At 41.0% G+C, this 26,744-nt stretch overlaps 1 protein-coding gene across 1 annotated transcript in view; it reads left to right on the top strand.

The window, feature by feature from the left end:
- The window catches only part of adam12a (ADAM metallopeptidase domain 12a), a 108,187-nt gene that overhangs the window by 20,728 nt on the left and 60,715 nt on the right, over positions 1-26,744 (top strand). Inside the window, exon 3 of the mRNA XM_084740963.1 lies at positions 2,303-2,376. Within this exon, the coding sequence (XP_084597089.1) occupies positions 2,303-2,376 (74 nt within the window). The remainder of the gene's footprint in view (positions 1-2,302; positions 2,377-26,744) is intronic.

Here is a 26,744-nt window from a genome sequence, read left to right as displayed (position 1 = left end):
GTGTGTGTGTGGTTGCCCGGCGATATGGAGAATGTGGAGGATTTTTTTGCGTTTCTGTATCTGAGTGAGAGCGCAGCACACGGGAGGAGAGGAGAGAGGTTATGTGCTAACATCTGGATGTGTGTGTGTGTGTGTGTGTGTGTGTGTGTGTGCATGCGCGTGTGGGCGTGCAGCCGCGTTTGTTGCGTGGCACGACTGACAGAAGTGATGTATGACTCTGTGCCACTTCATCTGACTCTAACAGAGACACATGGCTCCTCTCTCAGTGTTGTAACTCAGGGGTGCGAAGGCTCGTGGCTTTCTGCAGGATTAATGTCAAATGGAATAGAAACATAAAGCTAATCCTCTCAGCTCTTGTTCTAAGATACAAAGTCGACTTTCCGACTGCTCTCATCAATTGAAAGCAGTCGTCTCGTATGTTTTCTCACAGCGCTGGGTGGCTCAGTCACAGTTCAATCAGGATTGAAAATGAAGTTTTAAGAAGTATTTGCTGATTTTTCATTTTATTGCCACACAGAGCACCAATTTCACCCATTTTCTCAAATTTAAACCATTCTAACGCACCACGACACTTGAACAGCAATGAGAGCCATCTTTCCTCAATCAAAATGCTGCCTCCCTGGACCTGAGCAATAAAACAATACTGATATGTATCTGCAATAGAAACCACATCAACAGAAATAAGAAAATTGTTCACTAAAATGTTCAAAGTTTCACTGAAATGCATTAAATGCTAACTGCCATGAAAGCACATAATGTAGGCCCATAAATAGCCATCATATTCCTTGATAATGGCACGTACTTCGAGTGATGCACAAACAGCCACATCACTTAAAGCTGTGTTGTTCAGTTGCACCATCAACATCTGACACAACAACACAGAAAGCATGGAATGAGAGAATGAATAAAGATGGTGAGGAAATCTTGGTGACACTTTTGTCATAAAGATGCCATTAAGTTTAATTACACTGTCAAATGCTTTTGCAATGGTGTCATGAAATATTTCTTGGACTTCAGCTAAGGTGGTACCATTTGGACGACAGAGCAATACCAAGGTGAATTTGCGTATAGAGTTAGTTGATGGACAGATATCAGTTAGCTATTACAACTGCTTTTTGCTAAAGCAGACTAACTGCTGTTATTAGTTAGTAAGCTTAGTTAGCCGTATAGCTAGCTGCCTAATTAGCTGACTCAGTCCTGGAGTGCCAGGAGCTAAACCCAACAAGAAAACCATCCTGGTATTGTATTCCCTGTCAAATTGGCCACCATCACCCTCAGAGGATGTGTTTAGTGTCTGACCCGACTAAGATATCTCGGTAAACATGGCCGGCAAACATGGCCTTCAAAACTGACAGTGGTCAGTTTGACGGGAATAGAGTACCGATGTTGCTGGATTTGGCTCCTGATACTTTTGGGCTAAGTCAGCTAATTAGGCGATTAGCTAAACAGCTAACCAAGCTAACTAGCTAATGCAAGCTACAGATAACGGCACATAAGCTTTAGCCTTTTTAAGCAACTTGTAAACTAGCCGCTGCCTGTTAACCAGCTAACTCTGTAAGCTTAATCACCTTGGAACTGTTCTTTGCCATCAAACCAGCCTCATAACATTTAATGACATCCTTATAACAAGTCTAGGTAGTGCCACTTTACTTGAAAAGTAAACACTTATACACTGTTAAACACTTATAATCGTCTCATGACACCCAGTGTCAAAACCACCCACATATGACAGTTTAACGTAATGTTAAAACATAGAGGCAAACAGTTTCTTCTAGTTTGATATTGTCAAGCTGTCATGACAAAGACTTTTTTGTGTCTTGGTTAATGTCAAAGTAGTCATAACAAAGACATGATTGGCTTGATTTAGTCAAATTGTCATAACAGAGACATCTCAAAGTCGACTTTGCATTAAAAATGACATACTTAACCGAATGACACTTAATGAAAACAGATATAATCATTCATAAAGGCTCCTTCATGGTTATGACAGTGTAATCACAGTCTTATGCACACCACTTCAAATACACTGTTACTGAAATTGACGTCAGTTTCAATGTCAGTTAAACCTGTTACATGTGTGCCTCGATAAATAAAGTGGTTAAAATCAAAATAAAGTCATACAGTTCCACCTTTTTTCTTTGGGTCTTTGTTAAAGATTCTGATTATCATCAATAATTATCAATATCCACTGAAATGAAACATCTTAACATGATACATTTTTCAGTTGTATAGCCCATGCCCATGTCTGGCTTCCCCCAGAACCAATCTTTCTTATCCTCTCTCCTCTCTGTTGTCTCATCAGAGTCACCCTGCATCACTGAAGCTCCTGATTGAAGCGGAAGGTGAACAGCTGCTCTTGGCTCTGGAGAAAAACGAGTAAGTGTTCCCTCCATTCATACTTGGCCTCAGCTCCGAACTGAGCGCTTTCTGGAGTACAAATGGGTGACATATGCACTGCCCAGGGGCTACAGCTGGGGCTGTGGCCAAGCTATGTGTCACACATAACCGCCAGGGAAGGAGAAGGAGGAAGTCTGCTAGTATCGGCATGGCAGCACTCTCCTCCACGCTTTGGTCTTCTCGTGTGCTGAAACAAAGACTTGAAAGATAGGAATTCCTGAATACATCAGCCAGACATTGATGAAAACCGACATCGTCCTCCTTCTTCTCCCTGTATCTTTTTATTTGATCTATTGGCATAACACAGGGGAGAAGGGAGCTTTGTTTGAACACAGCGCACACCCCTCGCTCTACTGTCAACACGGCGTCAGCCAGAGGACTGGTGAGGTGGGGGAGCATCATTTGAAAGAGATCAGGATATCAGAATAGGTACAGTTTGACGTAGCCCGGGAAGAATATTTGTCATCTTTGCATTTTTACACAAGGGCTGAGCGGATGTGGCCTCGGTCTCAGACAGCCTCCGAGTCGAGTGTGTTGCGGAGAAGAATGGGACGTGATTGATGGAGCAATATGTTTTCCATCCGGCTCTGCTGCCACACATGAGCAACCAGGAACAAGTAGAGCTGTCTGTGTGATAGAGAGAAAAACGGAGAGAGAAGCGCAGAGAGCGCGAGCGGACAGGTTTTTATGTCAGAGTCAGCCATGAATCTCACTTGTTTTCCAGACTTAATATATGTAAATTCCACCTGCAGTCTGTGGGACAAAGCTTTCAACACCAGCGACCGCAATTTTATGGCTTACCTACTTTGAAAATATTTTGATGGGAAATCACACTGTTGAATAACATTCCTGCTTCGCACAGGTGGGGATTTTGCAAAGCTGACTTGCAGATTGTCAAATTTTCACCGGCCTCATTTATAGCAGGGAATTATGTTCTGTTACAGTAAAAACATTTCATTTTAAAATGGGAACCAAACCTTTCCCCTGTGATTCGCTGCAGTGGAAAATCAAGCCTCATTCCCATGCATCGCCCGCGTGATCCTCATCCAGCATGGCTGTCGTCATTGTCCCATAGCATTAAACGTAAAATGTCTATTTGGACTAAAGGATGAACTGATTAGACGTACAAGGCCAGTCCATTCTTATATCCAAAAGATCAAAGGTCAACTTGACTGTGACATACTGTCAGTTCTCTGTACTCCTGTAAAAATAGTTTCTAGGTAAAGACAGTATGTTTCTCAGTGGAAATTATTCACTGGGATCATACATGTCAGTAGAGTGATGACTCCTATTTTGAAAAAAAAAATACATTTAATACCTTATTTTAAAGTCCTCACTACATATTTGAGCTAGACATGGATGTAAATAGTAGCTTGACTGGCTTTTACAGAGATTCTGTCAGGATTTACTCTCACCACTTACAGCACGTTTGGCGAACAAGGTTTAATTGCTGGCAAGGGCTGAATTTTCATCATCTGTGAATTCTCACACACTTCTGCGATCAGTCAAAACACCACTTCAAAAAAATAAAAATAGAAACTACTACATGCCAGGCATGTTTGACAAGACGAATAACAAATAGGGCTGGGATTTGATGAGGATGTGTGTCGTCGGGTGAGTTTGCACTGCGGATCAGCGCACCAGAGCCAGAACTGAACCTGCTGTGCTGACATTAAGTGAGGGGTCTTGTCTGAGGTTGCTGGCAGACGGGCCGTGTGCCGCTGATGAAATCCAGTTGTTCAAACACAGCCGGCATCAGTAAAGGAGGACTAAATGTGGTCCAGAATGAAATGATTTGAATTAAACCCCCGGATTTATTTCTGTTTTCTCAGGTCTCAGGTTAATAAATATGGCTGGCAACAAAACATGAGCGATGTGTGCTGCACAGCTGAATGCGATCATTTCTGTTGTATCGAGAGGTGAACACGCTCAGAGAGTGAACTCACGTCACCCCTGGAGGGTAATATAGAGTGGTAGAGGTCGACCGGGAAGGCTGGGGTGCGTGAAAATGTTATCTCAAACTGCTTGAAATGATTACATTGTTTTGTTTCTGTTTCTCGGAGAGGAAGAAGTCGTCCTTTAATGGCTGAACTTAAGGCCAAAAACAATAGAAACAGACGATCTTACTATTTAAAACAAATCTCCTAAGTCTCTGTACTGTGTTTGGCATGATTACTGACTTATTGTAAGAGTTATTACTTTGACATTTGAAAGTCTTATGTTTAACCTTCAGCTCGATCCCTGTTGTAACAGTGTTGGCTTTATAAACCAAACTTTGTCTTCAAACAGCTTTAGGTAGTGAAACTCTTCTTAAACACTGAAGAAAAACTTTTAAGCTACAATCTATGACCTTTTATACCCAGTTTGATGTGTGAAACTTAAATTCCAAGCTCTGAGCAGCAAATATCAGTCAGTTTTATTATTATTCTTACAAAAATATTCAGATATTCTTATCTTTCAAATCTGACAGCAGCAGCATGCAGAGCTGTCACATACCATCCATCCATTTATATTAAATCAGTGAATTTAACACAGACAAATGCTCACAAGAGGTCATGAACTATTGACTTCATCCTGTATTATTTTTCCTTGTGATATTTAAGTGTGGCAGCCTCTCAGTGACAATATCAAGCTCAAAAAATAAGTGTACCATTGTAACTGTTCCATAGTCTTTTGCAATCACTGACACTTTATTTGAAGGGATGACATGACACATGTCAGGAACGTGAAAGAATCCTTATGCATGTTTATAACTGTTGTCATTTGGTCAATTATGTTATTTTTAATGCAAAGTCGAGACCTGCTGCAACTGTTCATGAGTAAAGAAATGTGGCGTGGCTAAAGTGTAGGAGGAGAAGAAACCATCCCTGATGACAAATAAACTCTGCTTAGTCCAAATCGTGCCAATCACAAGTGCCTAAAATAAACAGTTAATAAGTTATGAAAGGGGCGTGGCTAACATGCATGGGCAGGGTTAAATAACACAGTTGAAAGTGGAATTCTCGTCTGAGACTGGTGACGCCTCCCCAAGTCTATGAGAAACAATTAATGAGTTATGAAAGGGGGCGTGGCTAAATTGTTATGGGTGAAGTGCAGTGATGCTTTTCACAAGAGTCTCTGCCCGTCAAATAAAGTGTTACCATTTCCAGTCATCTGAGAAGATGCTGTTTTGGTGGTCGACTTGTAATAAATTGCTGTGTCTTACTCTGATGGTGATCTGTGTTGTGTCAGTGTCACTGATGACATTTGGAAAGCCTGCAACATGATGAAAACTATCCCTGATGCTACAAAGCTTGTGTGTTCATGAGCCAGCGTCTCTGCTCCTTGGCATTAAGGACTGCAGAAGCAGAAGACACGGGCGTCGGATATTCCTGCATCATCCATTTGAAAGCAGCCTGTTGTCTGGATGGAAAGGGCGCACGACGCCTGGAGCAACATGTCAACTGTGCGAACTGGCACGCCGTATTATGGTTCAAAAGATGGCTGCCTGAAAGATCAAGGGCCCTCTCCATGCGGAAATGCTGCCATTTTATGCCCCAATGTATTGCTCTATTTTCAAATTCAAAACTTACAAAATAAGAATACTGATTAGTTCTGGCCTGTCATATCAACATAAAAAGATTGTATGTTTGTGTGCATAAAGAAAGGACAAACATGAAGGACATATTGACTCTTATTATCATCAGTCAAGGCCTTGTGGGGAAACAGTCAACAAATTACCCACAAGAAAAGAGCATGTGTTCTGGACAGTGTTGGTTTTAGTTGCCAGCATTTTCGATCAGGAGCTTCTCCAGTTCTCTGTGGTTAGTTGGAGAAGCATTTATGCAAAAAAAATCAACAGTGAATAAATCCCCAAAGTGCCTGTTGATATTACAACACTCACACACTTCAATCAATAGTGTAATTCCAATGTTCAATGCCAAACATACACGTCTTACAACTCTGTCTCAAGACTTGTTATCAGGGAGTATAGATCTAATGATATAGATATGATCTAAAAATGAAGTCAGGTGTAGATGCTGTACTTTCTCTGACCGTACGATAAAAAGGTGGCATGTGAAACTACCCGATTGCACCACAGATGGTATTAAAACATCCCCCAGATGTAATAAGTTCAGGTTTTCACCAAGGACATTGATTAGCAGAGGTAGTAATGATGACGCTATGATCAATATGAAGTCCAGCTGGTGAAAATTAAAGTTTAATTCAGCATTAGCATCCATTCATTCAGTTAATCCAAACTGGGTATCCTACAGATGAAAAATCAAACCTCAACGCAGTGTTAACCATTCAATGCTCTTCATGCTCAGAGCTTAAGCTGTCTGTTTATATGTTACAGCTTTACTGCATTAACATTTTCTTTGCAGAAAATGAGTTGACATGTTGCTACATCAATTTTTTAAGATGCTTATATTAAATGTGCTTGTAATGCAATAGCATTACAAGCACATTTGACTTTAAATAACATATCTATGTCATTTTTAAACCTTTATGAAGTTTTTGTTATGCTTTCATTAATATTTCTACATACTTTATTATGCATTTATTAGCAGTTAACTATGAACTTGTTAATAGTTAACTATGCATTTTGGGGTACCTGATCTATGCATATGCATAGATGCACTTATTAACATCATGAAGTTTGGATTAATTTACCTCAATAATCACTGGTCACAGTTTAGATCAGGTACCCCCAAAATGCATAGTTCACTCTTAGTTAATGCATAATAAAGTATGTAGAAATCTTAATAAAGCAACACCAAACGGCATAAGAGGTAAGTTAGTTAAAGTCAATAAACGTATTTGCAACATGAGAAATGCATAAGACCTTTATTAACATTCTTAAGCAGTCTATAATCTGTTCACAAGTTTCTTATAAGTTCTTAGAAATGTCTTATACGCTAACATTAAACATGTATACTGTGCTATTACATAGTCTTATTAATGCATTTTAATGTTAATAAGAATCTAATAAGGGATTTATTACTATTAACTAATGCTTATTACAGACACTTCAATATAAAATATTACCAATAAACTTGATCATTGTTATCTGCAGCTGAGTTTAAAACCTGGCATCACCTCATCTTCTCCAGTCACTTTAGTTAACAGATGACGGTCTAAACAGAAGCTTAGCATGGGATTTGCTTTGTGAACCTTTGTTCCTTTATTATTTTTAGAGGCAAGACTCTGAACCCATTCAATCCCATTGAGCAGGCCAGTGTGGGTGCATGTGTGGGTGAATGAGACACTTTGTAAAACCCTTTGTCTGCTCAGGTAGAGGAGTCCTGTATATATTCAGCCATTTGTCATTTCATGCAAGTGAATTCATGTGGAGGCTTTATTTTATTCGGTTGCTTGGGGAGAGAAACCCCGAAGCTCGTGCACGTATGCGTCAGTGGGGACAGTTGTTGAGCTTTGACCACTGGGTATCGAACCTATTCTGGCCAAGCTGTTCTTGCAACACTCGCTGCTTTGTGGCTTTGAATGTGAGGCCTCCAGGCGTATCAAGATGAGTCCCAAGCTGAGCAGGCAGCGTGCTCTCCATCCTGGTTTCCCTTTCTAATGGACTGCAGGATCACTGAAAGGAGGCCTGGGGCTCGTCAGCTGGGTGGAGGATGTACTTGGTTGCCTGCACTTGGGGTTTCTCCCTGCTCATCGTGTTGTTTGGCCTTAAGCATTAGGGGTCTGGAGGGTTGGCTTAGCTATCCATCTTTTGCAGTCTTTTGTGCTGCGAGACAAACAGACATATAGGAGCACACACAGATGTGAATGCACACACTTTAATCTGGCCTTTTCCCTGGACACAGGGCAGGCAGAGGATATGCTTCCTGAGTGAAAGGCCTGGCTGCAAACTTCTTCTATCTCTCCGGTGTTTGGAATAACAACAAAATTCAGCCTGGACAGCATCCAGACACAATTTGTCCCAGTTTGCGTGTTGGGTTTTAGGGATGTTATTTGACTCTGTATCTTAGGCTGGACTGCTGCTGGCCAGTGACCTGTTGCTTCTCTCAAAGAAGACGTCTCACCGAAAACATGGACAGGAAACGGCCTCTCCCGGGGAACTGAACAAACATAAGGCTAAAGACGCCGCACAAATAATGATTGCTTTCTGGAAAGAAAAAAAAAAAAGACATCTCTGTGACCTCGTTTGTAGAGTTATTGTCCACGGCTGCTGAGCCACACACAGATTGTTTAAGGAACGTCAAACCCAATGACACCACTGTGTATTAAATCCTTCCTCTTGTCATCAAGCCAGGAATGAGACAAGGAGTGTATCAAATCTTTCCCCAAGTCAATAAGTCAGACATAAAACGAGATGAAAACAGTGTCTCTTCTTGACTTTACCCTTCTTCCTCAAAGGTGAATTTTTGCATTCACTGACATAAAAGATGTTGCAATACCATTTTTTTCCAACCAAAGCAAAACACACTCATTAAGTGTCAAGGAAGGAAATATTATTACACTAATTTTCCTTATTAAACAGAAAAATACAGCTGTACACCTTCTTAATCCAAGTTTCTCTCTTTAACTGAACTAAGACGCCTTGTTAACTCATTGTAAAACACACTTAACAAATTTTCCTCTTTTCAAACAATCACCAACTCTGGTTTGATGATAATAAATCCTTAATTCATCATGTGAGATGTGAAAATATTTTGGCTCATCAGGCTGTTTTCCTTTCACTCTTCCTCCAGTTCAGTGGGTGTGTACTGTGCCGCTGAAGTTCGGCCAATCGCCCCACCCTGACTCGTAATACCTGACCCAGCATTTTAGGCTTTATTGGCGGCATTTCCGATTCTGGTATTGGTAACAGAACAACCCTAATAAACATGATGCTTTACCAATATACAAGCACATTTAGTGGGCGATGTGTTTGTTCATTAGTAGCTCTCACAATGAGGTTTAGATCAGAGCATCTGTTAATACACCGATGGTTCAACACCGCCACACATGACAAATCAGGTATACAGCCTCTGACTTTGATTGTTTAAAAGACTCACCCCAAGGCATCATGGGTAGATGGATAACAACATGCTAACAGCAGCGATCTCTGTCACAGTAAAGTCACAGTAAGTTGACATTCTGCAGGAATATGTAGCCTTTTCACTGCTGTCAGAAAATATCCATAGTAAAATGTACAGACAATTAAAGACTTTCAGATCTTTTAAACATTCTTTATGAGTAGTTAATGTGATTTTTACCACACAATTGAAAGCCAATAATTGCCATTCTTCTTGAGCCTCCAAGTCTCTGATGATTAACTGGATAAAAATAAAAGCTTCAGCTTGTTAAGATCCCATTAAATACTTTGTTCCCATAGTTACGCGGCAGCCCGGCATCCTTACATCCCCTCATTGTAGAGCTGGAGTAAGAATAGGTGGATAAAGAAGACAAGATGAGAAATGCGGGAGGCCAGGGAGGAATTCAACATACTTAAGAAAGAGGAGGAGATGACGATAAAACTGGTGATTTGAATTCTGTATCCACTAAGGTGTTAAAGCTTGAGGAGATACTGTGTGTGCGCTTCCTGCTATGCTCCCTGTAATAATTGTGGAGATGACATCTAATTAGAGCCTTGCTCCTGATGATCTTATCTGAAGGCAGCTGGTCACATCTGTATCCCCTGTCAGTACACTATCAGCTTGTCATTTGACCTATCAGACAAGCATTCCCAGAGAAACAGAGACGCAAGGACGAATCAGACCAGTGCAGTGAAAATAAATGTGGAGAGAGCACAAACAATGCTCACACAAACAAAAATTAGTATATTCTGCTTTTCAATTCTCTCTTTTCTGCAGACAAACATAAACTTTCTTTTATCAGCAAAATTCAAACACAGACACATACACTGTGTTGTAAAATTCAGAACCAGCAAACCTTCTTTCCAAGAGACGGATGCACTGAGGTTAACTCTAGCCTTTGTACCTTTCTTGTTACCCTTGCAGCTGCAAGGCCATGATATACTGTGATTCATTAGTTTCAAAGACAAGCCATGGAAATGGGCTCCTCTCTGTCCAGAGCCCGCGCCTTTTAACTACTTCCTTCAAAAGGGAATTTTTTTGGAAGGAGCTTCCCTCTTTTGAATTACCTTCTCAGAAGCTCCAATTATTTTCAAGCTTAGAGCAGTAATTAATAAGGTGGATTCACTACTCCATGTTCCTAATTAATTTGAAGGCAACCAGTAACACTGGGAAGCTCTTAGAAAGGCTTGTCCCGTCTTTCAGGATGAAGAAAAGTGAGATGCACATGGACGGCGCCCTTTAAAGTTCTGTTTTGTGTGGGTCTGTGGAAATGCATTTTTGCTGGTCTAGAGGCCTTCAATCCCGACTTAACCTTCAAGTTTCAAAGCCCAACAACAACAAGTTCACTTGATGTTGCTTTCAGGTCCCCTCATTTGGCAATTTCTGCTGACGCTAAACTGCAGAAAGCATCTTAAAGGGAAAATTTAGCACTTTTCATGTGGATATCCAGTCAGTGTTGGTGGTAAGTGTCGGCAAATGAGGCAATACGTTCCATCAGTGCATGCAATGTTGACCAAGAAAGCTGAGTTCTCCTGCTGCAAAATCTGTAGTTCTTCCTGCAACCAGTGATGTCAAAGTGATGTCATTGGTGTTGAGGAAGAACTACAGCTTGGATCTTTAGTCTCTGCCTCCGGTAGCCAGGAAGCCAAATGAATATTTCTGTCACCTAAGGCCAGGGGTGTAGGATTGGGTAGGGACGGTTGGGGAAACTGCTTAGACTTGAGTAATATTTTGTGTTAGATATAGGTTTTCTGTAAAGTAATAAATTGCCTGGTAAAAAATTCTGAAAACTGCATTTCCCTCACTGAAAATGCAGAAACCATGAATATGCAAATATGCTCTCTTTTCAGAGGTTTAATGTAAGATGGGTAAAGCAGGTCGTTGGAAGTTCACCTCCTCCTCTGTGTCCTTGGGCAAGACAGTGGGCCGCGGGTTGCTCCACAGCCACGAGGGACACAAAAACCAGTGCATTCCTATTTGCCGGCCAACAAGCTTGGGTAGGGTTGCGTCAGGAAGGGCATAAAGGCTGTCATGTGGAAAAGCCAAAAGAACAAGAAGAGCTGTTGGATGTAAGATGTCCATTCTTAATATATTTTCGCTGGAGGCTTCAAGTTTCCACATCACTTTTGTGTAAGTTGAATACTTCCTTAAAAATTGTCTTTCAAACTAGTTGTGATGTTACAAAATCTTGCTTGGATGTACACTTCTCAAACTCATACTTGAGGTGAGCACAGATGAACTTTCAGGACTTGAATGTAAAAACAGCAATGGAGAAAAACGCTGCACATTCATCATTCTGCACGGTGAAGGTCAAACACCCAAGTAAATTCACAAGAAGCAAAACACATTTTGGAAATGGATGGCTACTTGAAGTACAAAAGTGATTGAAATGAAGACTGATTTTTAGACCTAATGGCTTCTTAAAAGATCTTTTGTGCAGTGATAGGGGTCTTCCCCTCTCCACTCTGAGCCTTTTTCCAGACGGACCACGGGGGTCTCAGGACTCCAGCTGGTAGATCTATTCCTCAGCCTCCCTCCCTTCACCACAAAGTACACAGCCAACAGCCAACTGAAACCCACTGTCAGCAGAAGTTCTCCTCGGGGGGACAAGCCATCACTCACTACTTAGCTTACAGAGGGTCCTGCAGATAAAGATGCCCTCTTTTTTGCAGTAAAGGTTGTTATTGAGGCTGGGCTTTGGAGTCAAATGTACATGCATTTTTGTTTGATCATGCTTTCCTTTTAGATAGCTGGAGGTTTGCTGCCTTGCTCCTAGGCACCCTGGATGATAGCTGACAAGGGAGTGGGAGTGGGGTTTGTTTTCGTAGCCGGGATCCAAACTCGACCAACCTGTCAGAGGCCGCGGGAGCTGAGATTTAGTGCTCAGGATTTTAAAAAACAAGTGGACTGTTTTTGTGTCCCAGATGATGTGACAGCAAACAAACAGACAACCAGACAGCCTTCACCCTGTTGTTTTTCATCTTTTTTATATGAGTCATCTTTAAAGAGCCTTTTCTTGCATTGTTATGAACCCGGTGTGCAAGATGTTGGTGTTAAAATAACAATTCAACGGCTGAACAATAACTCATTTTATTCTTCCTGTAAATGCCAGTCTGTCAATGTAACAGGCGCCTGTGCGTCTTTTAAGATAAGATTGCCTTAAAAGTTATGAACAGAGGGAGGTTTGGAGTTAGACAAGGCCGTGTGTTTAATTTTCAAACCTTTATGTAACTTCTCTCTAACATTTAAAATAGCGTAATACAAGGCTTTCTGCACCAGAACATTATTGCATTTTTCAACATATTCCAGACGGCTGATAAAATGAAAGCTCATATTGTTATTGTATTATTTCCAGCATCCAACAGTCATCCTTCTTGTGAAAAAATTTAGAAAAATTATTATCCTTGAATATGAGCATGATCTCATGTTTTCTCCATGTCTGCCCCTGACTGCACTATAGCTCAGTCAGACATAAGAAGCGCTGTTTAGATGGCAGTATGTGGCGTTACTGGATACCATACAAACTTAATGCAACTTTGTTTTGTGCCTCTGTGGTGAAAAGATTTTCCAAACACTATCACTAATAGCTTCTTTTGGCTCCATGCTGGTGACAGCCTTGGCGTGAAGCGTTATGTTTTCGGGCTGTGCGTCTGTCTCGTTCTTAAAAACCTGTTATCTCAAGGATGCTTTTATAGAATCTCTTCAAACTTGGTACAGACATCCAGTTGGACTCAAGGTTGAACTGATAAGACTTTGGTGGTCAAAGGTCAAAAGTCAAGGCCTTGACGGAATTCAAATTTGGCACAAATGTCCACTGGAACTGAAGGATGAACTGATCCGATTCTGGTGGTTAGAGGTCAAAGTTTGAAGGTAACTGTAATCTCACAAACCGTGTTTCAATATAGTGACACCTTCTGTTTTCACGCTCCATTTTATTAAATACGCCTTCACTATGTATGTGTATGAGATATCGACGTAAACTGCAACTTGACTGGCTGGTGGAGGCATACGATCGCAACGTGGTAATCCGGTTGGAGTTGACTATGAATACAGAATGCTGGAAGACTTTCACATCACAACAATATTGCAGCACTTGTACTAGATACTGGATATTCCTCTGTACACTTACAGAATTTGTCATGTTAATTGTAAAAGTTTCATACAACAGACAAATGAACAAACATAACATTTCACTACTGTACTTCCTCATGGTTCCCACTTTGTTTATTAGCATTTAGCTTTTGAAATTAAAAAGACAAATCAACAAAGTGCTGTAATTTCAGTGTGCAGTGGAATTTTAACTGTTAATGTATGGCAACAATAACCGGAGCGTCTGGAAGCCTGTAACCACTCTGTCTTCCCCTGTTTCTCAAAACGATTGCAATAATGTCATATTTGTTGTATGCTTGGGGGAAATAAGCAATAAGCAGAATAAAATAACTTTACCTCTGGGTGCTCATGTATTGCTGAAATGCAGCTATGAAACTGACTTGTATGCCTATAAGGAATAATATGTTTTTATACTCGGTAGCACAAGTGCAAGACAGAAATCATTTGAATATGAATTGCCAGAAAATGTGGCTTTTTTAGAAGTTGAGGATTTTGGAGAACAAAAGTTAGTTTTAGTGTGCATTAGCCAAACCCCCCCTCTCTCCATCTTCCCTTTGTGTGCTCTTTCCATCAGACTGTCTGTGTTTCTGTCTTTTTCTCTGGCTCACAATCTCTCCCTTTCACCTATTTAAGCAAATGTTCTCCTTCACGTTCAGTGAAATCTCATTTTCTCAAGACTCTGGGGTGCCAAAGGGAATAAACAAAAGCAGCCAAAGTTTTCGACCTCTGTGGCTGCTGACCATAAAGATAATCAGGCCAGGCTCACAGTCCTGGCTTCCATCCTCCCTCTGACAGACAGACAAATAGATGTGCCGGAGTTACAGTGTGAGTTAATGTCGGCCGGGAGGGAATGCTCGCTCTACTTGTCCTCCATCCTGTTCTCGCCGTTCTCACAGTCCACTGACCTTCCTATGACCAGCACTCCTAGCGCGTGGGGTCACTGACTGAGCGAAGAAGCCACGCGTGGTCATCAGTCATACGGTCACATTTGGGCTGAAGGAAGCCTGTCTCTTTCAGCTGATCTAGGAAGGGTTTTTTTTTTCTCCCTGTCTGTTGCCCTACACATGCTCATGCAGAGTAATGGCCTTGTGAAAAATGAATGTTGGATGGAAAGCAAAAACAGCATCCATTCCAGTTGACTAGCACAGCAAAAAAGCTCCAACATCAGTTTCCCCTTTTTGCCCTAAAAGGTAGCATCTCTGCTGATGAAATTCTTCATTTTTTTCCTTTTGTGTTCTTGCTTTTGACTAATTTAAAACTTCAAATTCAATCAGAGCCAACCCTGTGTAGGAATTATAGATGCCTCTTTGCTGATTTTTATTAACTTTGGACAGAGTAAAAGGCTAGTGGTTACTCCTGTTTCCAGTCTTTGTGCTAAGCTAAGACAACCAGCAGGAGTGTGGATTCAAATCAGTTGACTAGAGACTCAAGTCCCAAATTTAATGACTTCTGACTTGACAAAGTTAAACAAGATTGGAACTGGACTTGGACTTTAACGCCAATGACATGTGATTTTACTCGGAGCTTTTTCACCTAAAAATATTTGATATCTTACAACGAGCCAAAAGATAAGTATGTTATATAAAAATTGTGCCACAATTCAACTCTCAGTACTTTTTTTCCTGAATCAACTGATGTTAACGCTATTCCTTCTTGACCCTAAATTCCCCAGATCCACTTTTGAACCAATCTGGCTGCATCCAATCAAGTTGCAGGAGAGAACCATGACAAACTAATGTTATATTACTGAGCGCCAGTTGGAAAAAAAATTACTCCAGATAATTTCGACACCACTCATATCTGTCAGTTCAGTATGAAGCTGGAGCCAGCAACCTGGATTCTTGTTGTCACGGTGAGGTTTCCAGGCAACCTGTAGAGCCAAAATATAATCCCACACACAAAATCACAAATAGGAGCTTTCACACTTCAGTTATTGGTTAAACAAATTAGATGTTATGTGTTGAGTAATGATCTTTAGAGGGGCCGATGGGGGGGGATTTGTTACCTTTGGACAGACTAAAGCTCGCAGTTTCCCCCTATTTCCAGTCTTTATGATAAGCTAAGATAACCAGCAGAGGTGTGGACTTATATGGAGCCAGACTCGTGACTTCGCTTGGACTTGAGCAGCACACCAAGCCAAGAATCAATTCATTGCTATTCATTTCCTGAATCAGCTGTCGTTGTCAATCCAACAGCATCCAATAAAGGTGTAGGAGACAACCATGAAGAACTAACGTTACACTGCTGAGCTCCAGTTGGAAAGATTATACCAAAGATAATTTTATTTGAGCAGAAAAACATTCCTTTAGCTGACAAAAGCCAAATTGCAGTATGCAAAATGTGCGGGTGGAAAAGTACAGTTAGAGAAGCAGCAACTTCCAACTTCATTTGACATTTGAAGAGTTGCTAAAATGGCATTACGTGTGATGGGGAGTGCGTTATGACTTCTTTGACTTTGGACTTGACTTGGGACTCGTCAGTCTTGACTTGGGTTTTGAGAGCAATGACTGCTGAATGGAAAGCAAAAGCAACATCTGCTCCAGTTGTCTAGTACAGCAAAAAAACTCCACCCACAGCCCTAAAAGGTTGCATCTCCGCTGATGGACCATAAATGTCCTCTTGGATTCAAGTATGAACTGATAAGATTCTGGTTGTCGGAGGTCAAAGGCACTGTGACCTCAAGTCCGTCCCATTCTTATTATCATCATTTCTCAAGAATGTTCTGACGGAATTCAAATTTGGCACAAATGTCCACTTGGATGGACCTGGATGGAAATCAAAAACAGCATCTACTCTAGTTGACTAACACAGCAAAAAAAAACCTTAGGCTGCAATTGCCCTAAAAGGCAGAATCTCAAGAGAAGAACCTCTCTAGTTTTTTGTCCTTTTTGTTTTTCTGCTTTTGACTCGTCTAATGCTTCAAATCTGCTCAATGGGAGCCCTGTGTAGGAGTGAGGGTTCAGATGTCTCTTTCATCACTAAATTCAGATTAGTGATAAAAGGAAATGGTGCAGAGAAAGTCAGGGACCTGGAGCAGGGAGTCTTCCCCCATCTCCGCGTCATGTAGAAAGCAGATGCTTTTGGTTTCCCATCCCACTCGTCATTACGGTTATGCGTCGGAGGCCCCACGGTGCTGAGAGATGGACACACAGGGAGTAGACGGAGGCAGAGGGAAGGATGTGTGATGACTGGATTGAAGGTGTTTGTGTTTTGTCAGATGAAGTGTGAAGGCAGTCCTCCTCCCCTTCTGTCTACCTGCCTTCATGTTTCTCCCTCCTTTATTTTCTTACCGTCAGCAACGTCTAATGGCTCCCTGTCAGGGTACGGGACATGACTGGGTCTCTTTTGGTTACTCCTCCTCACTCACTCTCACCTAATCCGTCCAGCACTGGGGACAGGAGTGAGCTGCCAACAACAATAGGAGCTGCCAGGGTTTGATAAAGAGGCTGTGGACTGCTTCGGGGTGCAGGGACCCCGTAGAATCGAGGGCCCGAGTTCATGACACAGTTGCTTTAAAATCATCAGCAGAGTCTCCGAGCGCAGGGGTCACGGACAGGTTGTAAATTCACAGAGGGTTAAGCAGGAAACTGCATTTGTTGACTCATGAGCTGAGAGAAAAGCTATAGGTTGTCTTACTTGAAAAACAACAAGGCATATATTTAGTTGGCAGGAGTAGATCCAGCCCGTTCTCATTCCCAGGTCATCAAATACCGATGATTTGTCACGCCCCCGGGCTTTCAAGGAACTGCGACGTAAACCCATCACTGTCAGTATAAAGAGTGAGAAAGTCTGAGTATGCAGGAGGTGGGGTGGATGGATGGGTCAAACAGACATGATTTTCATCCAGGAAGTTGCCTTGAGCATGTGAGCTCCATAACTTACTTATTTTAACCCCAACCGTGATCTTTTCCTAAACCTAACCAAGTACTTCCTGTGTTAAAAAGACGACGTAAGATACCTTCCCCCAAAGTTTGAAAAGTATATAAGCATGAAGAAAAAACATTACATAACCGAGCTCCAAAAATATTTTTTTTGTGGACAAAAACTACAGAGTGGTCAACAAAAAACTAATTGCAGCATGCGAACGGTGTGGGTCGATAATTACAGATGGAGATGCAGCAACTTTGTTCAACATTTGAGGTAGAACAAAGCTCTACAAGTTCTGTTGTTAAAATTGCATTATATTTCGTGAAGAGCACATTATGACTTGTTTAGGACTTGAAACCAAAAGTTTAGGGCTTAGGACTGACTTGGTCCCACCTCTGCTAACCAACTGTTGGCTCCATCTCCATATTCTACATACAAATATGAAAGTAGTATTGATCCTCCCCATCTAGCTCTCAGCAAAAAAAACAACTAATAAGTTTGTGACCCAAAATGTTCAACTTTTCCTTCCTACAGTTACAAATATCTCATGGTGGTATATTTAATTGGCTTGTTTTAGTATTTTTAGACTCAATATATTCAAATTAGCCAATAAATTAATAAGTAAATAAGCGATTCAGTGTACAGAAGACTTTGAAACCACATTCAGACCTTCATGTTGGGTTATAAAATACATACAAAACACAAGTGAATAGTTTGAAAGTGAATGGTTAAAATATGAAGCTAATAATGTAAATAAAGCTCTTTGTTTTTGTGTCAGGTCAAAGTGTTCTGAAGGGGTTCGGGGGTTGTTTGCTATCGCAGTTAATTTAGTTAAAAACGCTGATGAAAACTAATAAATAGATGCTCTGTGTGGATGCAAATCAACCACGCACACCTTTTCTTTATGCCTGATGGGTCATCGATGCCGTAAAAATGAGCAAGCCCCAGCTGTGTGCTCCATCTGCACCGTCTGATGTATGATGTGATGTTTACAAACAATCTCTTCGAGAAAGCCAATAATGTTCCGCTCCCTGGGTGCATCAGCTGAACAACAGGAGCTATATTCCTTCCAGGGATCAATGAAGCACGGATGATCGATGAGCTGGTAGTGCATTATTGGGAAATCAATCACCAACTTTAGAAACACGGTGAAATGATGTCGAGAGCTAATTTAAAGAAGCGTGACATGGCAGAAGCTTTTGTCAGCGTTCAGTGCAGAAATCGGTTTTAATGAAAGCTGGTTTATGAAGGCTCAGGGGTTCGGAAATGAGTCGTATTGCTGAATAAATTGGACATTTAATTCCTCGTCTTACTACAGACCACACCTGTTGCAAATGCATGAGGATCCTGGCCTTGCACATGTTCATTTCTGGTTAAATTATTTAGTTGTTTTTGTTCCGTCTCCTCCAGCTCCAATCTTGTAACCTCCTTCTGCTGTCAGTCATCTCCGAAAAGAACACAAGGTCAGGATGCATAACCGAACCCATCTAATACATCAAAATCAGACTTTTACTAGAAAGAGGGAGGACATCTCCATCACTGACATAATCAGAGGGGTGAAAGACATGAAGGGAGGGTGAGTAAATTTGCATTCAGTCCTTAATTGTTTGATTTCCCCGAAGGCGTGCAAGACGGGGGAGAAGGGCAGGGGAAAAAAAGGGGGGGGAGGGCATTCAACTACAGGCACATTTAATCAATTGAAATGCTTGTTTTTTTGTATGTGCATTTACCTTGTAGAAAGAATGATAGGCTTGATTGTTTGAAGTTCCCTAGTTGCTCATTAGTTCAAGCACAAGGTTGCAATGAATATAGATGTGTGAGCTTTGGGCCTTGGGCCAGTTCTTTGCAAACCATTTGAATTAATGGGAAAGCTCAAAGCGCTTGTATTAGCATGACCCGTCCTGAAAATGACTTTGCATTCACCCCGTCCTCGGTACCTCCTCCTGTTCTCAGCCTTAACCCACATAATGATCTAAAAAAAAAAACAAACATAAAAAATGATGTAAAGAAAACAGACAGAGGAGATGTGATGCAATTAATTGTTTTGAGGCTGCATGTTTTCACTTGGAATGTGTCCACAGAGAGGGATATGAATTAAATCTAGTCCATTTCCATCTGCACAATGCAATATTTCCTGATTTTGCCACAGGCTAGAAGACATGAATATCAAAATGAAGTATCTATCTGCCTCCATCCCAATACAATGAACATTTATGTGGGAAAACAAGCCGCAGATGCAAATCAAAATCTCTTTCCAGAAACTGTGTCTTCATTACTCTCAGACCTCACTGTCAACAAATTTCAGAGGGACTTTTTTTGGGTAGAAAGCGTTTCCGGCGAAAATCGTTCACCTTAATTTGGGTTAACTGGCTCTTTACAGCAACTGGAAACCCAAATCCACTACAGCCTTCTATACGTGTGGGTCTTACGTACATATTAATAAGTATCTAAAAAGTTTTAAAAGCAGAAATAAGTTTTAGCCCAAATGTGAAATATTGTCATTTTTTCAGTCCTCCACGATCTTCCAGGGTTTTTTTTTTTCTTTTTTGGGAATTGTTGTGGTCTAAAATGCCTGACTTAATGGCAGGATTTCAACACTGAGTCATACAATTCACAGAGATTGGTTAATTTGCGTTAATTGTTGAGATTGCAACACAGCAACACCTCTAGGGACTGGTTTTTGTTCACTTCCCTGATATTGGGTTTGACTTGGGCGTGCTCATTTTCAGATTTTTATGTAATTATCATGAAAAAAAAATCATGCAGTTTTCGCAACTAAATGGGTGCAACAAAAGCTCAACAGCAGGGAGGTGGAACCTTTCAATTTATCCTTTGCTTTCTTGACAGAAACAGAATTTTACCATGCAGAACACAGGACATGCTGGACTACTATAAGTACTGTTGGTTTGGATGCAAACTGTTGTGTTAAAACACCAGTCCTGAACTAACACAGACTTAAAGAAAAAACAGAAACGAACCAATCGAGGCGGCAGTAGAGCAGCAACTCCCCTGTTCTGCGAAGTGAAACTGACTGTCAAAGGAGTCTGGAGAAACTGAAAGGCTTCAGTTCCCCATCAAAATTGGCTGTCTGATGACAAAAAAGAGGTGAAAATATTCTAAATATAGTGCACACTTACACTAATATTCTTTTAGGAGTCCTAAATTTAGGTGTCTAAAATACGTTTTTCTGCTGCCCCCATCCACAGACCTGCCGCACCTAATGTTTTTCAGGCCCTTAGCTAATATAGAGCTAATATAGAGACAGGGCAGGGACCCCTGCTACATACTGTATATTGCATTGAATATTTTTGTGTCTTCTCCAATTTGTGCTTACCTGTAGCTGCTCGATCAGCATGTTAGGTGTGTGAGCTTCACCCTTTTTCCCATTTTTACCCGTGGCTTCTGAAGTGGACGGTATGTCAGAGTCCCCATTGTGTCTTACAAGGCTGTCTATACACTTAATTCAGCTAATTGGCCAATATGTTTCAATAGCACGTGTAACTAGTTTGCTGTTATGGATAGGTGGCACACAGTGATGTAGTAGGTTGCACAAGGATTAATGGGAAGGCTTTTGTCAGTGTCATGTAAATTGCTTGTGATTCTTTCTTGTTGCTGTATGTTCTTACAAAAAAAAGTTAATGTGTACTTTCAGACATTTTAAATTTTGGAAAAAAAATCTTTGTGGGGCCCCGTGCAGTAACTCTGAGGCCCCCTAAGGGTCATGAACCTGCGATTGAACAGCAAAATCAGCTGGTTTTGGAACTAGGTTCTCTAATTGTTCTGAAAGTTATTGTCACCATATTTTTATGGGTTCTTAATGAGATATTTTTCATTTTTACAGTTTCAAGCCAGTTTCTAGATGTTTTGAAATTTTGTTTCAGAGTTTGCAAAATACTTGAGGAGAGCATTACAGTTCTGTAATGCCTTCCTGATTTCCCAGGCAGGAAGTACTGAGGCTTGAATAAGTAGTTTAGGAAATCAGGCGGAGGAGTGTTGTGGTTTGCAGATAGTGTTGAAAGAAAAGAACGTGTTGCATGATCTATAAGCCTCGAGCCCGCTGTGTGTGGAGCACAAACATTGTAGCAACGACACATGCAGCGATACCTACAAGTGCACACACATGCTCGCACACAGACGCGCATAAATCATGCTGAGCTACCAGCACATGCAGCGGGGGACACACTCTCTCTTTTCCACTCTCTCCCACACCCCCACACTCCAAGTAGAGCTCGTACTGAGGGAGATGAAGAGGCAGAGCAGAGGCGCGCTCTGTGCCACAGAGGAACAGAAGCCCCGGGGGCAGATAGGAGTAGAAAGCAGGATGAAGGATCTTCCCTCCAGTGATCCATAGCAACAAAGGCGATTTGAGAGACTGCTGCTTTGGCACCCGGCATAATTAGTTTCAGATAACAATGTCATTGGCCCATGTCACAGGAAAAAAAAGGAGAAGAAAAAACATCCACCTGGGAAAAACTGCCATGATTTTTGTCTGTTTTTATTTGTTTATTTCTTGTAATACACTAAATTTAATTGTAACTTCTTTAATTACAAACATAAGGAATATTTAAGCTTCATATTCCACTTGAACTGAAGTGGAGCATGTAGAATTCACACTGCTCTGATTAGTCACATGTGTTAACTTTTCCCTGGGGATCGTGATATCATGAGCAATAAAGTGACTATAAATGTCATTTTGGAAAAAAAAAATCTGAGATGCTGGCCCTGTTGTAAACCATGAGTGAGCAGGTGATGATTTGCAGGGTGACTGTTCTCATTGACTGCCTTTGGTGTGCACACGCACGCCTTTGGATGACAAGCACTGTGGTGTAAGCGAAACATACGGGAGCCAGATGTGACTTGATGTCACATGTCGACAAGTGACAACAGGCTGAGAAATAAAAAAGGGAATGGATGAGTGCGTGTAAAAACATCTGAATCAAAGTCGCACTTTTCCTGAAGTTGTCCTGTTTGTAGTTATGCTTTTGTGAATCTGACGAGACGCCCGTACGCAGAGATAAGTCGTGAAACCAGACCAGCACAGAGAAGCCAAACAAACATGGATTTTTATTGTTTTTATCAAGTTTTCATTGTGCTCGTCAGACTTGGATGGATGGACGATGTGTCACTCCTCGCTGCGCAGCAAAGACAAAGTGTTGCTATAACGCGGTGACTCAGCAGTGTGTGCGCTTCATGTGACACGGGATTTAAATGTGTTGAGGGACAGCAGAGAGAAAACAAGTCCTCAAACCTAAATGACACATTTGTCTGTGCCTTCCAAAAACGATTCATGTGACCCTTCCAAAAAATCTAATCATGAGATTGTCCTCGTCTGCCCCCAGAGCAAGGGGGCGGGACTTAGGAAGCGTCAGTTAATGGGCTGGTTTCTGTCATACAAAGTTTTAAAAAGTGAAAAATTAACAATTGTTATTCACATATGTTTTAAATGCTTGAAATAAATATAATCTTTGAACAAACAACAAGCTACCAGCATTTCTACAAATCCCTCATTTCACCCTCCCCTTCCAAGCATGTAAGACAGGGATCAGCAGCTTGCAGCTCTTTTGCCTCTCTCCAGAAGCAGGACAGTTTTTTTTTTTTCCTATTGTAATTTTCATTTACCATTGTTGAAGGTCTAAAGCGATTCTTACATTCTCCTACTGTAAAAACAGTTTGTAGTTTTTGGAGTTTCCCTAGGGGCACTATAAATGATAAATTCCAAAAAAAAGAATAATAATAAGAAGAAAAGTCTCCAAGGAATACGTCCCTTTTGATAGTAAACATTGCCGACTCCTGACGTAAGAGAGCAAAAAATGTGAAAGGCTCTCTCCAGAGCCAGCGTTTGGTTTGTCTGTCCTCGGGATCACAGAAACATTGCGATTATACGCTAATGAAAACATAATTAGAAATAATACACTTAATTTCTGCCATATTCTGCCAGTTGATCCCCCTAAACCTTAGACACCGGTCCTTTAAGGCAACTGAAACGTCCTGGTTAAAGCTGTGGCTGTGGTTGCCACTGCTCGCTTGATGGAAAAGCATAAACATACATACTGCAGGTCTTTCTAAGTGTTTGAACAAACAACCTGGTGAGGACAGATTTAGGATTTATACGTCCACACAAGCTGATTCTTGGAGATATTACAGTTGCTATCAGCACATGTCTGGTTCCTGTCTGGGATTTCTCTCTTTCTTGGCACTGATCTTAGCTGATGGATATACTCAGCTTTTTTAGCTGCATAGTTGTAGTGCAGGGATGGTTGGCCTCTTACGGTATAGGAGATACAAATCTTTTTTTTTTTTTTCAAATACAGGACAGCAGACCTTTTGGTCTCAGATGTGCTTTTGAAGCATTTGAGAAACTATATAATCCATATTTTAAATAGTAATAACTCACCTGTGTGTCTCAGTATAGTCCAGCATCATCATCTTCACACTTTATCAAAGATTAGTGTTGCATTTCTGTCCTCATTCCAATTATCTTATTTTTGGATGGGGTGGTATTCATCATCCCGTCTCTGTAATTGGGATCCTGTGGAGTCATCCATCACGCAGACGTTGCACAGAGATGACACTTTATTGATTTCACGGGGCATGCCTGGGCTTAACCACATCAATCTCCAGGTGACAGTCACTGCAATAATTGCGTGCCACTGCTACTAATGGCTATTGTGTTTGACCACCTCGCTGACCAATTAACCAGGCCGGGATGCCACGCAGGTGTAAAGAATCATAATGAGGCTGTTATGACAAGTTGAAACCGGGATAAAGCTCATCCTGCTTTTTTTGTGTCAAATAAATATGAGAAGCTTTAATTTACTTTTATTTTACAGCACACTAATAAGACATAACAAACCACACTTTGTATGAAATTAGACATAAGCTACATTATATATTCTTTATTACTAAGTATTAGACCCTTCATCAGACCCTTATTAGACTTCCTTAGAGTGTAATTACAACTGCACATTACAGTAGAATTATACAGCAAACTAAAGTCCCACTGTTAGACCCTTATTAGACGTTTCAACAGAACTGTACTGTAACCTAAAGTGTCCCTAATTATCATCTAATAAAGGGTCTAATCCTGTCCAATAAATAACATATTATTTCTAGTTTTTGTCTAATTTGATACAAAGAACATCTTACTAGTGTACTGTAAAATAAAGTGATACCCACTTGGCTTTCTTGACAAAAAGAAAACAATTTTTTGTGTGTTTGCTGCTGGACTAAGTGCTGGTCTTAGAGCCAAAGCCGCCACTGAGCTGCACGTTACCTCGCTACTGAACATGGCAGCTTATAAAGTCAAAACCATCTGCCTTGGCTTTTTTTTTTTTTTTTTTTTTGCTCTTTTCCTCCCTTCCTCGCTCTTCCCTGAGCAGAAATCATTGGCTGGCATGCTCTAACGGCTCTGTTCATGACATGCTTCGTGAAGACTGGGAGTTGCATTGAGCTCAGGGTAAGCAGGGGGAATTCTGCTTCTCTGCTCTACTTGGCACTGGCCTGCAACACTGCCTGATGTCAGACAGATCACAGCCAGGAAGACTGGCCCTCTTCCCTCGGTCCTGGAAAAAAAAAAAAAAAAAATGTTACTAACACTGAGACAAGTTTTTTTGGCTCCAGGGGTTTTCACTATTGTAGGTTTTCATGCACATGATCCCACTTTTTCCACATGAGGCTGGGTTCTTGCCACTTGCCACATAAAAGCAAAGGGACGTTATTATTACCACATTGCCTCTCCGTTGAAATGTAATGTACTAATTGGAGCTCCTAGATTAGGTTTTTTACGAGAAACGTATTTCTTTGATGATGATTTCATCGGCTCTAAATGTTTATATTTACATCTGTTCTAAATAACTTTCCGTTACAGAGCGCGGCGTACAAGTGCTAGGGAGCTACTTGCTCTCCAGAGGCCGAATGCTTAGCTTCTCATTTATCATAGTTAGCTCTAGGATTTGTCCAGAAGTCCCTGATTAGGTTGTCTGAGTTTAATGAGACATATCGGAGCCTGTGACTGGGAAATCACTGCACATTGATCCATCTCTTATTCCAAAAACGGTAATGAAGGCTATAGTGTCAATGTGCTGGTCATAGCAAGTCAATTAAGGATATTCACTTTATGTACTCCAAAAAAAGAAGTTAATGTACCGCCATTACTGTCACTGTGTGTGGAAGCGCTAACCTTTTCTTTGGTCAATTATACTTACAGCCTGGTCGAATAGAGACGAGTGAGAATCCTGCAGAGCTTGAAGTTGAAAGGCTATTTGTGGCTAATGACTGAGAAAAGTTATTTTATATTCTGCCAGATAGAACAAATCTATGATGTCCACAACACGAGCAAAGGTTGACTCTACTGTTGTGTAATTTGTAATTTGTCTTTACGCCCCCTGACAACAGTTTGCAGGGAACAGTTTCTTTCTCATAGTTAAAGGGATAGTTTGGATTTTTTTTTTTTTTTTTTGAAGTGGGGTTGTATGAGGTACTGTATGTATCCATAGTCAGTATATTAGCTACAATAGATGGCTGTCAGCATGCAACAGTCTGAAGAAGCAGCAGGAGTTACTCCTGTTTGCAGCAAATGTATTTAAGCTACTTTAAAAAACACCCATCAGTTTAAAGGCGTAATATGCACCATTTTCCTAAAAAACAACCAAACAAAAAACAATGCATAGATTCATATAAACATAATCCCTCTAAATCATCACTTACGAACCACTAGAAGTGTGTGGTAGTGGCTGTATCTGTAGAGAGCATTCCCTCTGCCTGCATTTCCCTATATTCTCGTGTTTTGCTTTAATTGGGATGCTTCTGGGATTCAGCCTGTTTGGCAATGTTGTGTAGCTCCAAGCCAATACAGTGTGCAGGTTTTGATGTCAGAATAGAAATGTAGCAACCAGTGGTTGCAATGCATTCTCATCTCTTTCCTCTGCTGACAGCCGCAGAAAGACTTTTACAAACATACACGCTGGCACAGAAGACCGAGGATCACTTTTGCTGTATTAACACGAAATCTGGTGTGAGGATGTGGGAATGTTTATTTCTGCATTAGAATGTAACCACTGTGAAACAATCAGAAAATAAAGTTTTATTTCTTTTGATTCACTGCTTTGGTCCCGCTACCAGCGTCTGCTCTCCTAAAGTACACTCTGTCTCCTGTGCTCTCTGTTGAGGAGGGGCCACCTTTGCAGATTTTAGCTGTAAGTCTATGCTATATTGAGACAGACAGCCTTTTTCTGATTGGAAACCATCATTATCTGAGCCAAAGTATCACTCTCTCTGAAGCCACCAGACTGTAATTTGACCAGAAAACAGGAGCTGCTGGTCTATTGCTGCCTTGATCAGTTAGTT

Source organism: Lutjanus erythropterus, chromosome 17, assembly GCF_056507025.1.
Source record: "Lutjanus erythropterus isolate fLutEry1 chromosome 17, fLutEry1.hap2, whole genome shotgun sequence".
NCBI lineage: Eukaryota > Metazoa > Chordata > Actinopteri > Lutjaniformes > Lutjanidae > Lutjanus > Lutjanus erythropterus.
The sequence above is the reverse complement of the archived record's forward strand: the minus strand, read 5'-3'. Positions and strand labels throughout refer to the sequence as shown.